Source organism: Macaca nemestrina, chromosome 2 (genome assembly GCF_043159975.1).
Source record: "Macaca nemestrina isolate mMacNem1 chromosome 2, mMacNem.hap1, whole genome shotgun sequence".
In the NCBI taxonomy this organism is placed as follows: domain Eukaryota; kingdom Metazoa; phylum Chordata; class Mammalia; order Primates; family Cercopithecidae; genus Macaca; species Macaca nemestrina.
Window position 1 is genome coordinate 125,830,338 of NC_092126.1, and position 26,669 is coordinate 125,857,006.

The 26,669-nt window shown below is 35.8% G+C and overlaps 1 protein-coding gene and 1 long non-coding RNA gene across 10 annotated transcripts in view; one reads left to right on the forward strand and one right to left on the reverse strand.

Annotated features, from left to right (window-relative positions):
- Window positions 1-14,072, forward strand: part of LOC105483138 (protein tyrosine phosphatase receptor type G) — a 745,674-nt gene extending 731,602 nt beyond the window's left edge. For all 5 annotated transcript variants that reach the window (XM_011743815.2, XM_071089050.1, XM_011743832.2 and 2 more), the window contains 2 exons: window positions 8,867-9,002; window positions 9,553-14,072. In XM_011743815.2, coding sequence (XP_011742117.2) covers window positions 8,867-9,002; window positions 9,553-9,699 — 283 coding nt within the window. In that variant the 3' untranslated portion in view covers window positions 9,700-14,072. The remainder of the gene's footprint in view (window positions 1-8,866; window positions 9,003-9,552) is intronic.
- The window catches only part of LOC105483112 (uncharacterized), a 58,029-nt gene that overhangs the window by 23,591 nt on the left and 7,769 nt on the right, over window positions 1-26,669 (reverse strand). For all 5 annotated transcript variants that reach the window (XR_988044.3, XR_988041.3, XR_003018606.2 and 2 more), the window contains exon 3: window positions 11,109-11,187. This is a non-coding gene — a long non-coding RNA (uncharacterized lncRNA). The remainder of the gene's footprint in view (window positions 1-11,108; window positions 11,188-26,669) is intronic.

Here is a 26,669-nt window from a genome sequence, read left to right on the forward strand (position 1 = left end):
GGTTATATAATTGGGTCATTTCAGATCTCACAAACCTGTAGCCAATATTACACATTCCCATTTTTATTTTAGTTCCAAGGTAGCTCTTGGTCAGCAGCATCCATTATGTTCATTAAATTACCAACTAGCATAAAGTATTAATAAATTTGAAAGTGAAGCTTACTGTGAAGGCTTTTTTTCCTTGCACTAATGCTGTAACATGAAGTACACAAGGGCTCAGCACCTTCATTCACCTCAAATCACAGTACTCTCCTACTTGAAGTAATGTGTACTAGCTGCTTCCAAAAAATGTTATAGTCTTTCAAAACATTGGCCTGACTCTTAATTAGTAAGATGAAAACTTAAGATTTGAAAAGCATTACAGTTGAAACATTAATTAAATAGCACATTAAGTAAGATCACCGGAAATGTGACAACCATCAACAGTGGTTAAATAGCACAGACAGCCTCAAAATAACCAGGGAGTTGCTACTGAACTAAAATTTTGTGGTATGCAGTTATAGCGTAAAGTTAGGGCATTTTCTAGAATTCCTGAGTTTTACCAGCTCTTATCATCTCTTGTCATCAAATTCTAATGTTACTGCCCAATTACATGACTGATTTTGCTGTTATGGTAGTACTCCGAGGTGTTTTGTCCTGAAGTCAGTAATGCACCAAATCTTATATTTTAGGGTAAGGAAAGAGGAAAAGAAAAATAACCACCAGTTAAATACTAAACAGAAGTGTTTGATTCACTTATCTATATTCAACTTTTAAGTAATTTTGTCTTATTCAGTGATTTTTATGTCACATGTTGAATATATATCCCCTCCGGAATTAATCAAATGTATGCAGGCCTCATTCTTAGGCCTATATACAAAAAGAGCAAATTAATCCTAAACCAGTAGATCTGCAAATATCATATAGGTGAGATGCATTAAAAGCCACCAGTAGAAATGTATTAATTCATTTATCTACTCTCTGCAGGGAATAAGTTAATTCCATTGAAATTACTGAAGAGAAACTTTAAAATTTTTAAACACTTGCTAGCTCTAGTGAAATACTCTGAACACCAGTTCCTTTTCAGTTTCCATCTTACCTACTTTTTGTACCTCTAAACATCACTTCCTGATGGCCTACAAACACCTCAAATTCAGCATAGCTACAACCAAACTCATCTTCCCTGCCTGCCCCTAATCAACTTAGTTGTACAGACCAGAAACATATCAGAGTTCTTTTTGAGTCTCCCTCATTTCCAGGTCTAATTGGCCACCACCAAGTCTTCTTGGTGCCATCCATTCTTTCAATAGACTTTTCAAAATCTTTTACAATCTGGTGTAAGTTTACATTTCCAGCTATCATCCCAATCTGCCACTGAAGTACTTCCTGCATACCACCTTGCCCCTGCAAATCCTCTTTCCTCCAAGCGCCCTTTCATTCAACACAGTTCAAAAGTCACTCTCTGAGACTCTAACTCATCCCAGAGGTGCTAAGTGAAATCATTAACATGACATCTTTACCAATGCATACCAGCTAAATGTCATTCCTTCTTATCATGTCACATCATAATTATTTGTGTACATGACTGTCACTCTCACATTGCTGAGGCCAGCAATGGTAATTTATTCATCCCAGTTTCCACAGGGTGAAACCCAGTGCCTGGGACAGCATGGGTGCTAGATAAGTGTTTGCATGAAATGGGTATGTGTTGTAAATTGTGATGACTTACAAACTATTAAGCCTATGTACCCCTATACAAATTGTCCCCAGAAAGCCTTGCTTTTTGTCTCATTTATTGCTCAAAGTCATTTTGGCTGCTTAAATTCTTCTTTTCAAAGTGTTTTTAACCTCTGTCAAAGGCAGGAGTGAACAGGCTTGGGGAGAAGGCCTGCACGCATTTGATATGTGAGGCAAAGAGTTGAACTTTTAGTGTGCAAACACTGTGACATCTATTTGGTCTTCATAGAGATCTTCTTAACACCTACTTTTGGGGGCGGCAGGTGGTGGTGGTGGTGGTGGTGGCGGCGGTGGCGGTCTCAGGTGTGTCCTAGGTGGATGACATTTCTAGATAAGTGAGCTAAGGATAAAATTCCTAACCAAAAAGTAAACTGCTTCTATTTGAGGACAGGCACAGCTTAAAGGCAGACGGCTTCATTCTCAGCATTCTATAGTCAACTGTTCAAGATTATTCTGCTCAGAGGCTGATTTGCATCATTACTGTTGATTTTAAAAACAGCCTGTGTTCCCACAGAAGATGTTTAGAACATAAGCATGGTTCTCACATAGTCTTATAAGACAGCTGTAGATCAGACCTCACCCAAATTACTCCATTTACTCACAGACTGAAGAAGAGTTCCCTGTGCAAATACTTAATTACTCACTCTGGAGATACATGTATCACCCTACTGGATAGCATAATAATATAAAAATACTATCTGCCTTATTCACACCCATTCTGTCATGAGTGGACAATAAATAACAGTTTCCCAGAGGTACATGACATGTGATAACATCACTTTTAGGGCTAATAGTATTTTAACATTTTCTCAGTTTTAATTTCTAATACAGTAAATATTGACATATACAGCCCAAATAAACCCCTTGAAGGTCCTCAATAATTTTTTATTTTAATTTGGCCCTGAGATCAAAGAGTCTGAAGACTGCTAAGATGGACTGTTTTCTATAGCAAAGGCTGCAAAGACACCCACAAATCGTAATTAATTCCAGTATTTTCACTTTTATTGAGAGCCTTATGGAAGGCTTTCGTGTTGTCATTCTTCCCTAAGATTGATACTTATTCAAGCTTCAATTTTTTTGTTTTCCTTTCCGCCCTACTGATTTCAAAGGGAAGCTCCATGTCTTCACAGTGTCAGGGTTATAACTCCGGATTTCTATCTTGGTTATGATTTTAAAAACAAAGTATTAAAAACTACAATAATTATAAGTAAATATATGAAATAGTGAAAAATGGTTAAATGCCCACAGATACCATCCTGACTATACAAGGAACCACAATGTGTTTGTTTTAAAATGAATATAGACAGAGCACTTAAAAAACATCACTGTACATCAGGAACTTAAAGTACTTTCATTTCTTTTGTAATGTCTTTGAAGTAAAGGCAGGGAAAGATGAAAAAAAATCAGGTTTCTTTCTTAACATCACTAGTTAAATAAGCATTACTTTTAATGGAGCCCTTAGAGGAAGTGGCAAACAAAATATCAAAGCCAGTGAATTTATATACTACTCTCATTTTATCTAGGTTACGGATTACTTATATCACTTTTGCACCAAGTCCCTGTAGTTTTAAATGCAAATCCATGGAACTCGATGAACATTCTTTAATCCCACTTAGTTCCTAAACTTCTGAAAGAGAATGGCCCTTACTTTTTGTCTTTCTTCTGTCATTACGTTTGGTATGCAGAAGGTATTTAAAAGTATCTGTATATTTGATTGATCTGACTTGCTAGTTTCTTGTGATATTTAAGCCATATTATATAAATACTTCCTTCATTTTGCTGCTTATTTAAATGTGGCTAAATACAGGAAAGGCAACCCATGGAAAGGTGAGAGTAATCTCACATGGAGGGCATGCATACTCCATAACAAACATACATGTTACCTGACTTTTCTATCTGACTGGCCACAGATAGCTTTGAAAGAGCTAAGAAAAAAGTGGGGATCTTAAGGGTAACCATTTCACTAGAACAGATTAAACAAATGTTAAATTCTTTCCCTCCCAAACAAAATCAGTACAAATGATTTTTTAATACCATGCTAAAATGATGTCAACTCAGTACAATTTAGAATCTGAGGGAAGGCAACATGCTGAACAAAAACCAAAAACCACAATAAATCAGAGTTAATAGGGTATTAAAATACATCCTCAGAGATCTAAAGGAAGATTTTATGAAATGAAGAATATTTATTATGAAATAGGAACAACTTAAGCCTAACAATGAGAAAAATACATTAATTCATGAAACTAAAAACTTAAAAGATGGGACACTACTGGAGTGCAGAACTGAAATAAAACTAGAATATGGAAGCCACATACAGAAGTTCTAACATATGTCTAAAAAGTTATCCATGGGGCAATAAAAGACAGGTTAAAGAGGAAGAAATAACAGCTGAGGATTTCCAAAAACAGAATAAAGTATTAAGTTCTTAAAGTGAGTGACCAGGATACATTTGATCAGTAGCATTCAGAGAGATGTGAATACCACAATTAACAAGCCTGATCTAATAGTGATATAGAGAAGTTTGCACCCAAGAGAGACTATATAGAGAAACCTAGAGTCTCTTCAAACACAAACGGTTTATTTATATACATTAGCCATAAATGGAATTTCAATACATTCCCCCACAACAGATACCATACAAGGCCACATTCATTGATTACAACCCACTTATATTAGAAACCAACAGTGAAATAAGATCTCAAATCCTTATAACTAGAAACTGAAATCCTTACATCTAGGATTGCTTATAAATAATTCATGGATTGAAGATGTAACCAAAATAGACATTGCGAAGTACTTAAGACTAAATGATGATAAAGGCACTGCATTTTAAAACCTGGTGAAATGGAGCCAAACTGTACTTAAAAAAAAAAAAAAAAAAAAAAAACACAAAAAGCCTGTGTAAACTCTACATATTACAAAGGTTAAAAATAAATCAAGCATTCCGCTCAAGCCAGAAAAAGCACCAGATAAATCAACAAAAAGTACAAGGAATTAAAAGCAAATAGTAATGAAAATGGGGGCTGGAAGGAGATAGTAAAATTTAAGCAATAAATAGTCTAATAAGAGATACAGTTTTGGAAATATGATGAAGGAAAAATTCTACCATTTATCTGTAGCTACATTAAAAACATTCAAGAGTTGGCCAGGCACAGTGACTCACATCTATAATCCCAGCACTTTGGGAGGCCAAGACGGAAAGATTACCAGGTCAGGAGTTTGAGACCAGCCTGGCCAACATGGTGAAACCCCATCTCTACTAAAAGTACAAAAATTAGCTGGACATGGTGGCAGGCACCAGTAATCCTAGCTACTCGGGAGACTGAGGCAGGAGAATAGTTTGGACCTGGGGAGGCAGAGGTTGCAGTGAACCAAGATCGCGCCATTGCACTCCGCCTGGGCGACAGGGCGATACTTCGTCACACACACAAAAAAAAATTTGAAAGTTGTTAATTTGCTTAGGTGCGATAGTATGTTTTCTTTAAGTGCTTATCTTTTAGAGTTTGATACTAAATTATGACTAAAACACCTGAGATTTGCTTCAAAATATATTAGGGAAGAAACAGAAATGAAATGAGAATGGCCATGAGCTGTTGATCATTATAACTGAATGATGACTACATGAAGGTTACTGTACTATTATGCTTTGGTGTCTGTTTAAAATTTTCTATAATAAAAAGCTAAAAATAATACATATTTTAAAAGAAAATAAGCATTTAAGATTTTATAACTCTATACTAATAAATGTTTAAGCCTAGAAATAAGCATAGTAAAATAACACTTAGTGAACACATGGTATGTGGTGTGTGCCAGTCTCTGTTCTGAGCCATTTACATGTATCAGTTCAATTTTAAACTCTAGTCTCACTATGCGATCTTGGCCAGTTACTTCACCTAAATGTGCCTTATTTATTCAACCTCAAACGGAGGTAATACTGGTACCCATACCATAGGGTTACTGTGAGGACTAAGTCAGTACATGTAAATACCTATAAGAGAACATGGCACATAAAGCACAACACATGTTAGTGATCACTAAGAACTGAATAAGAGAATGAGTTTTCCACTTGTTAGGGCCCATAAGTCTTGACCAAGGCTACATATGAAAAGTAACATACAGAAGATTTAATGCAACGTTGATTTAAACAAAAAAGGCTTAGCACCAGAATGGAAATGTATAGGCCAAGCTTACTTATTTGAACTCCGATGCAAAAATGCCAATAAAAAGTGTCTAATAAAACCTAGTATATTAAAAGAATTAATTACACATCATGAAAAACTTATCCTAGTAATGCAGAGCTGGTGTTAAGCTTTTGATATATTACCAAAAGTTTATCAGTAAATTCAGGACATTTTTAGAGACATTTAAAAAAAAAAATCAATAGATACTGAAAAGCGTACAATAAAACAACAACCATTCATGACCCCCCTCCTCCAAAAAAAAACCACTTAGAGTAAAAATAGAAAGCATCCTCTTTACCTTTATAATTGTTATTTACCAGATGCATATTAGCAAACATTTTAGTATTAAAAACTTAGAAGCTTGAACATTTAAGATACATGATACTCGCTTTCAGTGCTAGTATGTAAGCCTATGGAGGTGCTAGCCAACACAGTAAAAGCAGAAGATAGAAGAAGCATAAAAGTTGAACAGAGGGAATATTCGCATTATTGGCAGATAAAGATGTCAACTACCTAGAGAATCCACAAACTATTCAAACTTAAGCCAGGTTCTTCTGTTTGACCGGATACAATTTCACCATGTGAAAATCAGTAACTTTCCCATGTATGAAGTGAAACTAAACAGAAAATGTTGTCACAAAAGGAGGCCATTAATAGGAGTAACAAACTCTAAAGTACCTAAAAATTTACCAAAAATGAAATTGGCAAAGACTATAAAGAAAACTATAAAACCTAGTTAAAAGCTATAAAAGGCCTGAATAAATGGAGAAAAGACATCATGCTCATGAAGAGAAAAACTCAAGATTGAAAAGATGGTAATTTCCTCAGATCCATCTATATATTCAGTGCAACCTAATCAAAATCCCAACAAAAATGTTTGTGTTCCTTAACAATCTGGTTTCAAAATTACTATGAAACAGGATGGAGTCGGGTGGAAGGTTAGAGTTATTTGGACATAAGTGTACCAGTAAAAAATGAAAATTGTATGTTTGAATTGCTAAAAACAATACGAAGTAAATGTAGAGACAGCCAAGACTATTACAGAAACTTGCTTTATCAGATACCAAGACTTATTAAGGAACTGGGATACACATGGGGAGGTACAAAAAATAGACAAACAGAATAAAAGGTCAAAATAGAGTTCAGAAATAGGCTTGCATATAGAAGAATGTAGTACATGCTAAAAAGGAAGCTGATGTCAATGAGAAAAGATCACAATGTAAAATAAGAAATGCTGGGACAACTGGTTATCCAATGGAAAAATAACTATAATCAGACCCCTTCCTTACATCAAAGCAAGAATAAGACTCAGATGAATTAGACAATTAAATGTACAAAAGTAAAATTAGAACATGTAGGAAAGTATCTTTAAAAAAAAAGGTTAGAGAAAGCATTCTCAAACAAGATTCCAATAGAAGACAAAAATAAAAGATTTATCAGCTTGATTACATCTAAACTATACTTTCGTATAACAAAATGACCACAAACAATGTTAAGAGAAATAGATTGGGGGGGAAAAAAAACTCACAAGTACTACAGACACTGTAAAAATAACTCCTATATAAATCAATCTGAAAGAGGCAAACTTACTAGAAAAGTGTTAATTAGGCAATTTCAGAAGAGAAAACATAGATGGTCAATATTCAAAAAAAGACATTCAGCCTCCCTGGTAATCAAGGAAATGTAAATTAAAACCCTAGTAAGATACAGTCTTCCACTCATCAGACTGGCAAAAGTGTTTCAAGTTTAAAACAATGAGGAGAAGCAAGTATTCTCATGCTGGGAATAGTATGAACAGGTAACAACCACTTGGGAAAGAAATACAGTAGTATCTTTAAAACTAAAAATGGGCATACCTGGGACCCTAGCCCTTCTACTCAGTACCTATGCTAAAGTGCACAAATTCAAACAAGCTAAATGTCCATCTAGAAGGTAAACTTCGTATGCATGTAGCAGACGAAATAATGATGAAATAATGAGTTGAACTGAAATGTAGTGATATACCTAAATCTGGAAGGCTGTATCTACATGTGTAATAATTTTTACCTCTGGAGAGGTTACCTCTAAAGTTGGGGGGTGGTGGCTAAGGGGGACTTTGGTCTTATTTGTATTAAAGATGTAAAACATGTAATATTTTAATGTTATGTAACAATTTAGAAATGACATTTAAGTTTTTCAAAAAACAATGGGCACAGGGCATCTGAACTCCAGTCTCATCTCTGTCACCAGCCAGCAACAGCATCTTGAACAATTCATTTAATCCATCTGTTTTCTCATCACTAATGTGGAAACTATGTTCCATCACAGATTCCTGTGAAAAGTGGAGTTACCAACCTGGCCTAATGGAAATTTACTACCTTTCTAAGACTTTTTTGTGAAGCAAAGAGAACCATATTTATCTTTCCAAGGATTTCATAGAAAGTGCTCTCATTAGGAAAGTTCCACTTCAGTGCCAAAAATAATTACTTCATATGAAATTAATTTTGGAAATTGTCTGTTTGGAGCCATATATTTCCATTTTTTAATTTTTCATAATCTGTAAGTTCAATTTAACTATTTGGAACGGTTTAAAAAAAATTCAGAGCCCTTCATCACTGGCTGCTTGTCCAATAACCTCTAGTTAAGAGGTTCTCTTTATTGTTTTTTCTATTGTACCACCCAACTCATCACCAATACCAAATCATCTTTAGCTCTCCCAAGTCTACTTTTGAACCTCTCATTTCCTATTAGATATCAAGCTAAACGTCTAATGAACCAATTTGGGATATTCCACTTCATAAACAAATCTCACCTTTATGCTAGCTTCCAAATCCCTCCCCCATCCAGCATTTCATTCATTCGTGTCTTTAGAATAAACGTCAAAACAGTCTACTTAGTTTCTATGAAAATACATGACAGTAATTTCGTTAAAATATATTTGGTCCCTTTATACATCTGAAATCATATCTTTTTTTTTTCTCCCCCAGGTATGGAGCAGTTTCAGCAGGAATGTTATGTGCCCTTACCACCCTGTCCCAGCAACTGGAGAATGAAAACGCTGTGGATGTTTTCCAGGTTGCAAAAATGATCAATCTTATGAGGCCTGGAGTATTCACAGACATTGTAAGTAGTGTGCTTATGTGTAAAACCTGTACTATATCAGTTGAAACTCAGACTCACAGTTTAGAGCAGTTGTTCTCAACTGGGGGTGATTTTCCCCCACCCAGGGGACATTTGGCCATGTCTGGAGATTTTTTTGCTTGTCACAACTGCAAATGGATGGCATCTAGAGGATACAGGCCAGAGATGCTGCTAAGCAAACCACAGAGCACAAGACAGCCCTCAACACCATAGAATTATCTGGCTCAAAATGTCAGTAGTGCTCAGGTTGAGAAGCCCTGCTTTAGAGGATAGTATTCTCTGGTTATCTTAATGAACTATCAACATTGAGAATTGGTTCCAAGCTAACAGAGATCAAAAGAACATGAAGAAGGTATAGGTCTTGACTATAATGGATTCTCAAATGATTTTTTTAAAGTTTCTTAGATAACATTTATGATATTTCTGTTTCTCTAGTATGTTTTTCACAATTACCATTTTAATCGGTATTTCTAGCTTACATGAAATGACTAAGCTGTTCTTTGGCTCAAACTGTCTTCCTCTTGTTTTTCAGGAACAATACCAGTTCGTCTATAAAGCAATGCTCAGCTTGGTCAGCACTAAAGAAAATGGAAATGGTCCCATGACAGTGGACAAAAATGGTGCTGTTCTCATTGCAGATGAATCAGACCCTGCCGAGAGCATGGAGTCCCTAGTGTGACTGGAATCCTGAAAGGGCACTTAATTTGTAAACTTCTGAAGACTGAGAACTTTTTTGAGGCCTTTTTTGCCAGACTCTAGGTTATACAATAACCCAGTTACTTTTTTACACTGATAAAAGTTTTGATATTTATTTTTTGCCATTTTATGTCTTACTGGTATCCTACTGAGCATTTGCACCTGTGTTCATTTCACACATGGAAACGCAATGTTACCTAGTTTGCACTATATGATCAGTGTTACTGCCTATAATCTTACACAACAGCAAACCCTGATGTGACATTCCATCACAATGTACATGCTACTTTTTTTTAGTTCGATACAGTGAAGGTCTTTGTTACGACAGTGAATATTGCTTTTATTATTATTATTATTATTATTATTGCTAAAGCAGTTGCATTCTACTAGCAGGCAATGCTGTACTTTTCTTCAGTCCTCCTCTCCTTTTTTTTAGGCACTGTTCAATACTGTATGCCTTCTGTATTTTAATGGAGTGGATAGCATTGTTTTCTTTTACAGACTAGCAGGCTATTGGGAGCTAAAAAGGTCTGTTAATGTCATGGCCTTGAAACAGTTCCATTTATGCCGGTTAAGAGATCCCTTAAGAAGTTAGAAGGCTTAAGAACTGCTTCATGTGACCATCCCTTATTAGTTACAAAGTTATATTCACAGTTTTTAAAAAATGTGTCAAAATAAAGGATAACTCTGTATTACAGCTTTCACAGTAGCTATGTGGACAATGTGTGTTATTTCCATTTTGACTCTCTGAAATAGCTACATCCTAAAATCAGGGCTATCTTTAACAATAGCAAGAGGGCAATATTATATACAACTCAGTTAGGAGATCCTTTAGTTACTCTCCATTAATGCTTCTCAGTTTATAATACCATACCTCACAGTAGGTAGAAGAATTACACACTGCAGGTGTGTAATTTTGAAACTAGCCCTCTAAAAATTCCCTATTACTCATATAGCAATCTAATAAAAACTACCTACATAGTTACTATTCTTTTCTTCTTTGCCAAATGTTTTATAATAAATCTCTTAATTATATACATTCTTCTACTTAAGATTAAATTGGAAATACTTTATTAGCAAAAGTCTTGGGACTATCTAAACTCCCACACATAGATAAATCTGATTTGTTTGGAGAGAGAATTAAAATATGTAATTAAAGATGATACCCACATTTTCAAGTTTTTAAAAGAGGGAGATGGCTTTGTATGCTTTTGTATAGTTTAGTGTCAAGAACAGATACACATCAGTAAAAGACACCAATAATCATTAGAGCTCAAGGAAGTTATTTAGTGCAGCCTCTGGAGCCATATTCACCCTGCAGCGCATAATGGGAAAACTGGGAGCATTAATAAGAAATTTCAGTAGTGTTCATTAGAAAAATAAGCTACTTACTGAGATCTGTTTCTTCTATTGCATGTTTGCTTTTGAGGGACAGCTTCTGTCAAAAGTGAAATCATCACCAGAACTGGGCCTGTTAAGAAGAATAGGGTTTTGTTTACTTTTTATGTCAATTAACTTCAACAAAAAGGCCACGCTGGCTGCTGTCATGCCATCTGGGTAGGCATTAAACATTAATGATGATCAGCACTGAGGTTCTATTTATCTTGAGTTGGCTTTCATAAAGTTTGTCAGAATGGTGCTGGAGGACCAGAATTGCTAAGGAGAAAGAAGCTATGGGCCAAGTTAAAGAATTTGAATGCAAAGGCTAGGTCAATGGAGTTTTTGTAAACTACATAACTTACCAGGGTTTGTCTCATCTTCTCAATACACAGATTCAACAACATGGAATACTCTGCTTTTCAAGAGGTGTATAAGCTAGTCTTAAGATAAGATGTTCAAGAGAGCATGCTAAGTTGCATGTGCTATAGATGACAGACACCTTTACAGCCCCTCCGTTCCCACCAGAGGTGACACAGGAAGCTCTGTAAAGTTCAAGTAAAGCTTGAACACAGGAACAGTACAACTGCCAGATGCTGAGGAGAATCAGGAAAGCAATGAGCTAGACTTTTCTTTTAGTCAATTAAGTGGGTTATTTTAGTTGCATAGAGTATTGATATGTGTTAACTCTTTTTAGTAGATGGCAAAGTGGGCTTGATGTTCAAAAATAATGCTCAAGTTAGGGTACATGGTCCCTTTCTCAGTGATTTTTTTAATAAAAGTAAACATTGGTTCAAAGACAAATAGCAAGTATTCCCCCCTGTGCTATTTATAGAGGGCTCAATTCATGGAAAGGCAGACCCTCCAATGCAATTCTGTGGCTATCTCTTACAGTGGTTTCAGAATCACAATAAAACAGCTAGTAAATAGGATAGAAACAACAAAAGAGTTTAGAAGTTCCCTGTGAGCAATCTGTGTCTCCAGCAAGCTTGAACCAAAGTCTCCATATCCTGACCCACTGAATTATAAGCAGTTCCTACTTGCCCATCTTGCCAAAGTGCTCCACACACACTTCGATGAGGACAGTTATATTTAGCAGGTCCTCATCCCTGCAAGAGACAGGGATGTCCTTGCAGACATCCCTGCAAGATCCTCACTATTATTATTCATGTGTTATTGGCAAAAACATAGCTTGCATCTTTCCAGAGGCAGAGTTTCAAAGACAGGGTTTTCTTTGAGACATAAGCACATTGCTTACATACATAACAAAGTTATTAACACTTGCACTCAGGGGAAAGGAAATAGCTATTGCAAATTAATGTGTGCTACTTTATAAAATAAGCTGTTTGTGTATATGAATTTAGCTCTAGGTAAGCAAAATGCACACATCATATAAAAATAAATTGCAATGATCAGACCAAATGGCTGTGCTGGACATCAAAGAAAAGACACGTTGCCATCAGGAGAACTCTTTCTTACATGCGATAGCCAAGATATCTTCTTTAATAGGAAAAAAGTTAATTTCTGAATTTCAAAAAGAATAAGATTAGCTAATTGGTCATCCTAATTTTTATGCCTTTAGAGTTTTTAGTCTATTCAAGTAGAAGAGTCCAGCGAGGCCAAAGAAGGGTTATGGTGTTCAAGTTCTGGTTGCTGGAGTTTTTAGCCCAGAGTGACATATTGAAATCAGTAAATAGTTATTTTATAATGACACAGCACAACAGCCTTGTTATGAATTTTTCTTAAACGCATATATACTGTATTTAAAATTAAAATATAGATACCAATTTACCAAAGATACATATTACTAATTCTAAGCAAAAATTAAAAAAAAAAACCCAACTCATCATAATTTAAGAATCAAAATGTAGTTTTGTCTTAAGAATTTAGCGGTTATACTGGAAATGCATTTTCAACTCCTATGTTCTAAAGTTTATGTTCAAATGGTGCCAGTGAATTTTTATATGAAGGGAAAATGCCTGCTTTTTTTTTTTTTTTTAACAGATGTAATTTCACTTAATCCTTTGCGCTTTCCCTTAGTTGCCATTTAACACACAATCCTGGCTTTACTTATCTCTTGAAAGAAGGCATGCTACAAATAGGAAGGAATTGTAATAATGATATTTGGCCTCTACTTTGTCTTAGCTGTTAAACTCTTTTTAGTATTTTTGTTAAATATTTGCAAAGGGAAGCATTTTCTACAGAGGATAATTAATTTCAAGAAAAATATCTTGAGTTTTAAGAAATAAACATCTCCAGAAAAGGAGAGAGTCAATTTTATAAAATGTCGCAACTCTCCAACATTTGGGGTAGTGACTCCTTTTTTGTTAGGACATTTGAAACTAGCAAGCAGCCATTGTTTCTAAAGAATTCTGCCTTCATGTTGACTCATGTTTCTTTCACTTCATTTTGAAATAGCTAAAAATCATTAAAACTGTAAATATTTTGTTGCTTGGGTAAGCATCTTCTGGGAACTTTGTATCTATGGTATATAATCATAGAATTTTATATTTTCATATAAAGCTAATTTTTTTCTAGTTTCACCTCCGTCATAGTTTTTTTTTTTTTTTTTCCTTTTTGTGGTGGATATGTGAATTCAACTTTCTGTGTATTGAAGTAGCAAAAACCATCTTTACATTCCAAAAGAATCCAACATGTGTTATTTCTTTGAGGCAGTGATTGTGAAAGTTGGGTTTTCTTTTTAATTCCATTGACTATTTGTGCAATAGGAATTAGACATAATTAGTCACTGAATACATTCGTCACATTGACCCATTTGGAAAAAGTGGTTTTTTTTTGTTTTTTTTTTTTTTGTTGTTGTTGTTGTTGTTTTTAATATTTGTTCAGGGGGAGGGATTTTGTAACCTGAAAATTTTCCCTTTTTCTTCTGTTTAAACTATATCAAATCATTCTATTATAGTGTTATTTAATATGTAAATTGTATTGCTATACATAAAATAAAGTATGGTTTTTGATGTATTCAGTAGTGTTGAGCATTTCTATGAAAATGTCTCTATCCAATAAAATCAGGTTACTAGTCTCCCTTAACAGATCACATTAATACCCACCAACCCTCTGGTCTAAGTTTTCATGGTAGTAAAATGAACATTGGTAGTCATCTTTACACAGGCAGCAAACCAAAAAGAATGGTCTTTGCTGGGTTGATTTATCAATGTTCTTTCTCCTTTAAAGAGTAAACAATGACATTTTTACCTGCTTATCTAAGGAATCAAACTTTATTCGGTTTATGACTCTGCTGCTAAGTTGTGAACAGAATTACTATTTTCTCTAGTGTATCAACTAGATTTGTAACAGCTCTCTTAATACTTACTATATAGGATGAAGGATATATCCTGGTAAGACTTCTGAAAAATCTGTATGTGTAGGATCAGTACAATTGCTTCTACTTAACAAGGACTTTTGACATTTCCAAACAGGTATACAAGTCCCAAACTTGGCAGCTTTGGCCTACCATTCTGTCTTAACTTTTAGTGGCTCCACATCGGGTGCTCAACTCTTCCTACCCAAGGCCCCAGTTTTTCTTCCCATAGAGATAAGAGCTGATACTTCACTCTCGCTAAGTCATGAGGAATTTAAGAAACTGTGTGTGAAGAGTATGGGGAAGAATGACTCTAGCACAAAAGAATGAAATCTCTTAGGATATAATCCTAGTCTTCCTCAAATTATACCCATGGGGAAACTACTACCCTATATCATAGGATACACCAGAGGTCCACAAATTGATGGCTTGTAGATTGCATTCAGTCCACAGATACATTGTATTTGGCTCATAATTTTAAAATTTGTATTAGTTACCAATATTTAAAAAATGAAAACTTTTGCATTAAGATTCAGGTTTCAAGCTCCTTTAAAAAATTTGGGTGTTGTAACAGGCTCACACTCCTCCCATGACAGTAACAAGATGGAAATGAACAGCAGTTTTCACACACAGGTGGAATATATGCTCTCCAGTTCACCAAAGTCTACAATGCTCCCTATCACCTTATGTCTAGCCATCATCGGTCATTTAATTAACCTGCCTGGATCCTGTGAGCAGTTGCCTCTGAGATATCCTATAAGAATTATGACACCATCTTGCATCTCAGGCTAGTAAACCACCAACCAAGAGTGGCAGTAGAACTATCTCTAAGTCTTTCATCATGAAAATCCTAGACAACCAGCACGCAGCACACATTACTAACTACCTCTAAGTTCACCCAAGATGATTCCATTAAGCAGCAGTTAACGACTATTCAAAATCATTTTAAAAAATCAATTTTCTACTCCATGGTTTCTACTGCCCAGGACATAACCCTAGACAAGGAAGCTTCATTTATGCTACTACAAATGGCAGAAATAAACCAGAATACAAAAAGCTACTGGTCCAAAACTCTATTTTTAAACAGCTAATTGTGGAACTTTGAGATTTAGAAACAAATCACTACTGACCATGCCTGGATTCAGAGACAGGATTGAAGACAATGGCTTTAAATTCCTGCCTATGTTAGTAAAATCACATAAAGGCACTAGAAGATGGGAACCAGAAGTTGGTTACTAGCAAGTTAAAATTGGCTTTTGTGATTATGAAGTTTGGCAGAGAAGGATAATTACACCAGCAGTTTATCTGAATATAACAATTATGTCGCTCAAAAGTTGAAAAGAAGAAATTAACTTTATCTAATTTGTGGTAATTTCAAATCATTTGACTTGTAGTTACTGGCCTATAAACTATTTTCCCTTTCCCACACCCTACACTTGCAGGGTGTAAAGGCAGGCTTTGCAGCAATATCCAGTGGGCCTTGCAAAGCTTAGGAGAGCATTCTAAACCAGAGACATCTTTAGCACTATGTTAGGATCCATTCCATAAGCATTTCCTGCATGTCTACTACAGACCACATGTTAGTTATACTCTATATAGAAAGTAAAGTTGTTGGCAGAGGCATTTCAAGTTAGTTGAGACAAAGATGATAATTTAGTCTTAAAAAAATTAGTTCTTCAATTTATTCCAAAATATTTAGTTGGCACTATAGTAGAGATGGTTTTTAGGGAAAGAATAAAAAAGACTATTGTGCACCAATGTGAGCAAACAAGTAAAACCTGTAATCACAGACACTATTACATAGTATGCTGACAAAATTCTGTTTATTCTATATTAGTTACTAGAACTCAGAAAACATTTTTCCATACAGTAAAAAATATTCAAGGATGAGGACTACTGGGTCAAAAAGCCAAGGGTGCCAGTCAATTCTGCCACTTACAGTGTTATGAGGCAAGTTACTTCACCTTCCTAAGTGCCATTTTCTTCATCTAAAATACAGAAACTAATGTTTACCTCATAGACTGCTCTGAGGAGTAAATGAGATGATGCATGCAAAGATCTTGGGATAGTAGATAGTAAGTACTCAATTAATACTAGCCATTTTAAGTATCACATAACCCTGCTTTATTTAATTGCTTGGCAGACTTTTTATCAATAATGAGTCAACCTACCTAAGTTTGGCCAGTTAAATAGAAATACTGAGAAATTTCTGTCTTTAATGAAGAAGTTCACAAAGTCAAATAAAGGCCGGGCATGGTGGCTCATGCCTGCAATCCCAGCACTTTGGGAGGCCGAGGTGGGCGGATCATTTGAGGTCAGGAGTTTGAGACCAGCGTGGCCAACATGGTGAAACTCTGTCTCTACTAAAAATACAAAAATTAGCTGGACGTGGTGGCACACACCTATAATCCCAGCTACTCACGAGGCTGAGGCAGGAGACACTTGACCCCGGGAGGAGGAGTTTGCAGTGAGCCAAGATCATGCCACTGCACTCCAGCCCTGGTGACAAAGCGAGACTCCGTCTCAAAACAAAACAAAACAAAGCCAAGTAAGATCCAAGAGAGGTGAATGGGGCTGAAGGTAGGTAGTGAAAGCAACACATATGTCCTACTGTCCAGAAACAAGAGTGGCAGAAGCAGGGAATGGATAAATATACATGATGCCCCAAAGCTTGAATATTTCTCTTCTAACCATTTAAGTCACTCTGTGCCTTCTAGGAAAGTTTTGTGGTTTGTGAAGCTCCATAATTTCAGAAAAGTGCAACAGAAGGCTTAATAATATTTGTTAATGTCAAGGACCAGGCACAGAACACTGCATAATACTATGGAAATGGTGAATGTTATTTCCGTCACTAGCAGCAGTGCTCTCTCTCTGCCCCAAAACTCTATAAGTCAATACAAACAATGATAATTCCTTTCTCCTCAGCCAATTTTTATCTCCTATATCTCTCGCTACTTTCAGTAGATCACTGTCATTATCACAACCATCATCATCCCTTAACCTAGCCTTACCTGGCCTCATTAGACATTCATTATTGTATTATGAAGAAGTGGCCATAAATTACAGGCACTTCATGTTTTGGTATTTATATGGTGAAAGTATCTCACTACATAAATAATATTATCTGTTCCCTGTGTCAGCACTATTGACTTATTAAATAAGTTATGATTATTTTTCTTTTAACACTTGGTGTTTAAACAGTAGATTTAAAATTATATGCCAATATTTAACATTTTCATGACTCAGGAATCCTGACAATGTTTCAAAATTGACCACTTAAAAATAGCTATATGGGATTGGCTCTTATAATAGATTATTAGATATGAAACATTTTCCATGGAAGGATGGACAATCATGAGAACTTAAACAGAATTTATCATTAATATTTGTTATTAAGATAACTTTTGCTTAAGACACATTGATTAAGAATGTGTGAATTGGATTTTGTGTCAGAACATTCCAACATGGTTAGCAGTTCTTTTCTGAGATTTTCTTGTAATGTTTCTCTAATGTTTCTCTTATCTTACTGGTTAGGAACATGCTAAGAACAACCTGGGGTCCAAAAAATGCAACTCCCTTAGGTGCTTTTGCAGAGTGAAAATTACTCAAAAAGTTTGATGGGATTTTTCACTACCTCAATATTTGCTACTTTTCAAATCTCCATTATTATTGGATTTACATCTAAACCCTGGCATGCCCCAAGCTTCTGTTGAAGTAGACCTTAAGGTAATTCCATCCAGATCCGTGGAATTACGTACTTTCTATATGCCAATGACTCCCAAAGTATATATCTTGTCCAAACCTATGCCCTGAACTCCAAATTTATATCCAGCTGAACATTTATCATCTCCATTTGTATATCTAATCAGCATCCCAAACTTAACATGACAAAAGCAGAACTGGAATTTTGCCCCTAACCTGTTCTTCCCCTAGTCTTCTAACAGTAGTAACATCTACTCAGGTAATCAAACTAAAAATCTAGCGGTCTTCCTTGACTTATCTTTATTTCCTGCCATTTAATAAGAGGAAACAATCCAATTTTTTAACACAGGAAAAATAGCTGAACAGATACTTCATCAAAGATACATAGCTGGCAGGTAACACATAAAAATATACTCAATATCTTTAGTCATTAAGTAAATGCAAAATGAAACCACAATGTAATACACTTATTAGAATCAGTGAACTTGAAGACAGGTCAATATGTATAACCCAAAATAAAAAAAAAGAGAGGAAAAGAATGAAAACAGTGCAAAGAATCCAAACACTGTGGAATAATATCAAATGATGTACATATTGTATAACTGGAGAAGAAAGAGATAAGGAGACAGAAGAAATTCTTGAGGAAATGATGACTTAGGTTTTCCTGTATTCGTGACATCAAGCCACAGATCCAAGGATATTAGAGAACACCAAGCAGGATGAACTACCCCTCCTACCTCCCAAAAAAAATCACATCTAGGCATATTATATTCAAATTGTAAAAACCAAAGACAAAAAAAAATCTTGCAAGCAGCCACAGTTTAAAAAACACATTATCTAAAAGTAAATAAGAAGAACTTATCTTCTTGTCATAAACCATGCATGCCAGAAGACAACAGAGCGACATATTTGTGTTAAATTCTATCAACTCAGAATACTATACCCAGTGAATAGGAGGTTATTCTTCCAAATGATTTGTGTGAACAGGTAAAAATGTTTTCTATTTACAGCCATATTCTTACAGACTATTTTTGTTTTCCAAATGAAAGTCAATACTTGAGTAGATATATTTTTGTACTCAAGGTGATGTTCCACAAATATGGTTTAATGATAGCCTAATTAGTTGTCATTAAGGTATTTATTTAGGATAAAGCTTAGGCAATCAGCACAATCCCTATGTACTGAGCTAGAATTAGCAGAAGGAATGCTTATGTTGCTTTGTTAATAAAGCTCAAATGAAGACAGAAACAAACACTCAGATTCACATCTACATTATGAAAGCAGGAAAACAAATCAAAAAGACAAGACTAAAGCCACTTTAGGGAATAGCCAGTGTGCTTCAAAAAACACTTTGGCAGAGAGTGAAGAAACTAAAGTACATTGTTGAGTTTGCATCATGCAGGCTATGTGTAAGCCACATGAGATATAGAGCAAAAGGGATAAAAGCCAATATGTTTAATGGATGCATTTGAAAAACATTTTTTAAATGCAAATAAAAAGTTCTGTTAATTAATCTCCCTTAAAAACTAACTAATTTAATTGTGTCAATCCTGCTTACAGCATTCAATAGTTCTTTAATATCAACATTCCTCTCTTTACTAGTACCATTTATACAACTTTGCATTTCCTCCTTTCTTCAACTCACACTCATTTTCTAGCCAAGTCCAATCTATTCGTTGATTCACATACTGTTTCATTCCTATACTGAGGTGTTTACCTGTCACACCCCTCACTTGAAATGCTATCCCCTTCACTCCAATGCTCAGATGATGACCTTCTCCTTGAAACTATTTCTGATTTGTTAACCTGTAACTATTTTTAGTAAGATGAACCACTTGGTTTTATACTCCTGCTATGACAAATTATCCCAAGTCTATTCTTCATCTTGTTATGCAGGAGTTGTCTCTGAGAAACAAAAGGTGATGGGTGAATAAGGACATGAGATATGAAACCACTACTAAAGACAAAATGCCCAACACTCCCAAAAAGCCTTGGGATGGGGTGGTATTCTTTTAACATTATAAGTTGACAGGGATGGTGACTTCCCAATTATGACTATGTGAGGTGAGGGCCTTCAATAATTGAGACCTATATAAAGAGAATATATAATGAGTAAATATTGTTCACTTTCCTAAATAATCTTGTAAACACTTTAAGTTTTTCTAAAATAAGAGTACTGTTCTTCAGAGACAGAAATCTTATGCTAAGAGTCCATGCCTTAGTTTCTAGGAATGGATTGGGGTCACCCCATCTTTAAATGTTAAAGCAGTCTTCCAACCAAGAACTACAATAGTTGGGAAGGTAACTATTACAACCACGTTAACATTTATTGAACATATTTTATATACCTATCTCTACATATTCCAAGCCCTGTAGAAGATAGGAACAATGTTAAATAATATGTAGTCTCTATACAAACATACACACATACACATACACACACACACACACACAAAGTGTATAAAGACCTTGGCTGGGCGTGGTGGCTCATGCCTGTAATCCCAGCACTTTGGGAGAACATTCCATGCTCATGGCTAGGAAGAATCAATATCATGAAAAGGCCATACTGCCCAAGGTAATTTATAGATTCAATGCCATCCCCATCAAGCTACCAATGACTTTCTTCACAGAATTGGAAAAAACTACTTTACGGTTCATATGGAACCAAAAAAGAGCTTGCATTGCCAAGACAATCCTAAGCCAAAAGAACAAAGCTGGGGGTATCATGCTACCTGACTTCAAACTATACTACAAGGCTACAGTAACCAAAACAGCAGGGTACTGGTACCAAAACAGATATATAGACAAATGGAACAGAACAGAGGCCTCAGAAATAACACCACACATCTACAACCATTTGATCTTTGACAAACCTGACAAAAACAAGCAATGGGGAAAGGATTCCCTATTTAATAAATGGTGCTGGGAAACTGGCTAGCCATACGCAGAAAACAGAAACTGGATCCCTTCCTTACACCTTATACAAAAAACAACTCAAGATGGATTAAAGACTTAAAACCTAAAACCATAAAAACCCTAGAAGAAACCCTAGGCAACACCATTTAGGACATAGGCATGGGCAAAGACTTCATGACTAAAACACCAAAAGCAATGGCAACAAAAGCCACGATTGATGAATGGGGTCTAATTAAACTAAAGAGCTTCTGCACAGCAAAAGAAAGCATCATCAAAGTGAACAGGTAACCTACAGAATGAGAGAAAATTTTTGCCATCTATCCATCTGACAAAGGTTTACTATCCAGAATCTACAATGAACTTAAACAAATTTACAAGAAAAAAACAACCCCATCAAAAACTGGGCAAAGGATATGAACAGACACTTCTCAAAAGAAGGCATTTATGCGGCCAACAAACATATGAAAAAAAGCTCATCATTACTGGTCATTAAAGAAATGCAAATCAAAACCACAATAAGATACCATCTCATGCCAGTTAGAATGTGATCATTAAGAAGATCGGAAACGCCGGGCGCAGTGGCTCACGCCTGTAATCCCAGCACTTTGGGAGGCCAAGACGGGCGGATTGCCTGTAGTTCCAGCTACTTGGGAGGCTGAGGCAGGAGAATGGCGTGAACCCGGGAGGCGGGGCTTTCAGTGAGCCAAGATCATGCCACTGCACTCCAGCCTGGGCGACAGAACGAGACTCCGTCTCAAAAAAAAAAGAAGTCTGGAAAAAACGGATGCTGGAGGATGCAGAGAAACAGTAACGCTTTTACACTGTTGGTGGGAGCATAAATTAATTCAACCATTGTGGAAGACAGTGTGGCGATTCCTCAAGAATCCAGAACCAGAAATACCATTTGACCCAGCAATCCCACTACTGAGTATATGACCAAAGGATTATAAATCATTCTACTATAAAGACATGCACACGTATGCTTATTGCAACACTATTTACAATAGCAAAGACTTGGAACCAACCCAAATGCCCATCAATGATAGACTGGATAAAGAAAACATGGCACATATATACCATGGAATATTACGCAGCCATAAAAAATGAGTTAATGTCCTTTGCAGGGACGTGGATGAAGCTGGAAACCATCATCCTCAGCAAACTAACAGAGGAGCAGAAAACCAAACACCGCATGTTCTCACTCATAAGTGGGAGCTGAACAATGAGAACACATTGACACAGGGAAGGGAATATCACACAATGGGGTGTCGGGGGGTAGGAGGAAATGGGAGGGAGAGCATTAGGACAAATACCTAATGCATGCGGGACTTAAAACCCAGATGATGTGTTGACAGGTGCAGCAAACCACCATGGCACATGTATACCTATGTAACAAACCTGCACACTCAGCACATGTATCCCAGAACTTAAAGTAAAATTTTAAAAAAATAAAGACTATAAAACAGACCATTTGAGTCAGTACAGTTTTTTTACATTTTCCTTGAAAACACTGCTTCTCAAAGATCAGAATCTTCTTGTACAGCTTTAAATACAGTCACTCTACTTAAAAGTGTCCCTAAGAACATGAAATTTAAATCCAAATAGTACAGCTCTCTTTTAAGCAATAGGTAAAAAATAATGAAATTCTGTTCCATACATGTGGAGATAAAATAGTATTATAATTTTGTGCTTTCAAAATTTACCTCAAAATCCAACAGATCTGTTAATTCTACTCTTCTGGGAAGCTTTGCTCTGTGAGTTTAAAATGTTTTAAAATTAAGTTTAAATTATTACTTGTCAATGACTTTTGAGAATTCATTTGTGTAAGTTCCAGGATGAAAAATGAATACCCAGTAATTTTGAGTCTAAAAGACATGGGAAAATTAGTTAACAAAGCTAAATAAAAAATATAAATAAAGTTAAGAACACTATTGCAAGATTTACTGTAAACAAAAAAATTATTTGCATGTCAAATCAATGTACAAATACTTTATTCACCTGCTAAGTAAACTTTAGAGCTTATCAGTCTTTTCAGCTCACATTATTACAAAGATGAGAGAAAATATTATCTTTGAAAACATAAGGGCTGGAAATTCACAGAATAAATCAGGACTAAAATACACCACAGTCTTGCTATCAAGGAAAACCCAGTCCACAAGATAGATCCACATACTAAGTTAAACAATGTATAAGGTTTTTATACCACCTTAGTAAGAAGACTACGTGTGATACGGTCTAAGAAAATAGATCTAGTTTACTGTTAATGCCACTCCAAAATGAAAATCTTACACTTTATAGTGTCTTTCAATTCCAGAAGCACTTTCATATCCATTATCTCATTTGGCCCTCACAAGTATCCTGTAACGTAGAGAAAGAAGGTAATTTTTGCCTTTCTTACGAATGATGAAACAGTTTTGTCAGTAGCAAATCTAGAGCTGGAATCTACATGTTCTCATTCGATAAGATGGCTATTCAACATACTGCCTCTCTAGCAAATATAAAGTCTAAGGGCTCAGCACATTTCAGTTGTAAAAGTCAAACTCCCTAGTTCTATTCACAGCATAAACTGCGTTATTTTTATTATGCCTGGGATATGAAGTTTACTGATTTTTTTATTTCTTTTCCCGTATATACTTTGTTTAAGGGTGCGCTACCCTTACCCGATGAAGGCAGAAATTTGATAGGGATATATTTACATGCAGCAAAGTTGGCAGAGAAGTAAATTTATATAAATCATTTTTTTCCACAAACCTTCCCATAAAGTCACATAAGTAGTCTCAACAGACTGTATTTTAAAATATCAATAAAAAATGGTGATCTTAAAAGGAATTAGAAAGCATTCACAGCTGTCAGAAATTGATCTGAACTATAAAGTTATATAGTTTTGAGAGATAAATAATTGGGCACATGAAATAAGTGAATGTTCCATCATCATACCCCTAAATCATCTTTTGTAGAGAATTTTCTCACACACATAGATAAAATGTTTACATGCAAAACAAACATAACAAAAACTATTCAAAAAAATATTTCAGCAATGCTAAAATATTTTAACTATATAACATATTTTCTGTGCTGTGTCTACTGTGAATTACTTCTCTACCAAGAACTTACTCATACTAAGGATATATAAAGCAAAGCAAATACCATACAAATAATTATTTAATCTTATTTCTCAGAATCCTTAGTTATCTGATAGCAATTCAAAGTACAGTCATGCATTATATTAATGATGGGAATATGTTCTGCGAAATTCATTATTATGCAATTTCATTATTATGTGAACATCACAGAGTTACTTACACGAACCTAGATGGCATAGCCTACTATATACCTAGGCAATATGGTATAGCCTATTGCTTCTGGGTTATGAACCTGTACAAAATGTTACCATACTGAATACTGTAGACAACTGTAACACAATAGTAAGTGTGTGTGTATCTAAACATATCTAAACATTAAAAAGGTACAGTAAAAATATGGTGTTATAATCTTATGGGACCATCTTCTGGGAAGTAATCTCATCTCATTGACAGAAACTTTGTTATGCAGTGCATGACTGTATCATTTAAAACATATCCCTAGGATTTACTGTGACCTTCAAATGTCAACACTATGTTGATTCAGAAAGGATAACTTTCTAATACATTTCATATTATTATAGTAGTCCACACGTAAAAATCACACTTTATGAATTTAGTAAGTCATTTATGTGAATGTAGTTCTAGAAAGCAGGTTTAAAATACCAGTTTTTAATTATATCATATAGAAAGTCAAATTTCTAAAACTGAAAAAAGCTATTGTGAGATGGGTTACATGATGGGTAACTATGGCAAATGTACAGCATTGAGGTATCAGCATCATACTTACAGTATCTTCACAGGTTTGCTTCTGCAGCCCTTTCCAATTTGAGGTCTGTCTTCTACCATTCAGTGTCACTGTGGTTACCTAGACTTTATTTATTTATTTATTTTACACTTCTGTTCAGCTGAACAGGGCTGGGCTCTCTTCTAGGTATTGAGGATACAGCAATTAGCAAGATAGACAAGGTTCTTGTCTTCATGAAATATATGTATATGCCAGTGAGAGGAAAGACAAACAAGTAGGCAAATATATATCAGACAGAGGTTAAGTATTACTTCAAATAAAGAAAGCAAGGTAAGAAGACAGAAAATGATGGTGAAAGGAATTTTGGCAGGGTAGGCAGGAAAGCCTCACTCAGGAAGTGACTAGCAAAGAATATATAAAGCTCTGCGGAAGATATTCCAGGCAAAGGGAACATCAGGTGAAAAAGTCTTTGAAACGGGACTAAGCTTGGTGTACATCAACAAGGTAAGAGTGAAGAAAGGGGAACCTTGTAAGAAATGAGTTTAGAGAGGTAAGCCAGGATCTGATCAAGCAGGGCCTTAGAGGCCATGCGTGTATTTTATTGTAAGGAAAATGGAAAGCCACTATAGGGTTTAAGGAGGGGAGTTACAAATTCCGATTTATGTTTTTAAAAAAATCACTAAGACCATAGAGAAGACTGTAGAAGGCAAAATGTAGGATAAAGAAAACTAAAGATGAAGGAATCACGTTTCTTTAGTACCTGCATGTTTGGACACCAGGTAGGTAGCACACAGTACCTATAACAACATACTCCCAAAACTTAATTTATTCTTTGATCATGAAATTAGGAAGAAAAATGTAAAGGATAGGATCAGGCCGGGCGCGGTGGCTCAAGCCTGTAATCCCAGCACTTTGGGAGGCCGAGACGGGCGGATCACGAGGTCAGGAGATCGAGACCATCCTGGCTAACACGGAGAAACCCCATCTCTACTAAAAAATACAAAAAAACTAGCCGGGCGAAGTGGCGGGCGCCTGTGGTCCCAGCTACTCGGGAGGCTGAGGCAGGAGAATGGCGTAAACCTGGGAGGCGGAGCTTGCAGTGAGCTGAGATCCGGCCACTGCACTCCAGCCTGGGCGACAGAGCCAGACTCAGTCTCAAAAAAAAAAAAAAAAAAAAAAAAAGGATAGGATCAGATATCCAAAGATATTACTCAAGACACTGATGGTGGATACAAAATATAAGTATTTTAGAAAGACTCCAAAATCTGATTTTAAAATAACTAAAGTATAACCTCAAAAATCACCGGATTGTATCCAATAACTAAAGGATTTTAAGCAATCAATTTTACAATATATGTTATTTTTTAAATGAGCTAAAAAATGAGAGTGCTATACATTAAAGATTACAAACTCTCAGTCTGCTGGTATAAGTTTTTTGCTTTGTAGTTTTTTACTTGAATAAGTTGCTAACACTGAGAAGATGATTTCACATGAAAATCCAGGTTTCTGTCTTCACCTCAAAAATCAGCAGCTCCAGGCTGGGTGCGGTGGCTCAAGCCTGTAATCCCAGCACTTTGGGAGGCCGAGGAGGGCGGATCAGGAGGTCAGGAGACAGAGACCATCCTGGCTAACACGGTGAAACCCCGTCTCTACTAAAAATACCAAAAAATTAGCCGGGAGAGGTGGCGGGCGCCTGTAGGCTGAGGCAGGAGAATGGCGTGAACCCGGGAGGCGGAGCTTGCAGTGAACCGAGATCGCGCCACTGCACTCCAGCCTGAGCGACAGTGCAAGGCTCCGTCTCAAAAAAAAAA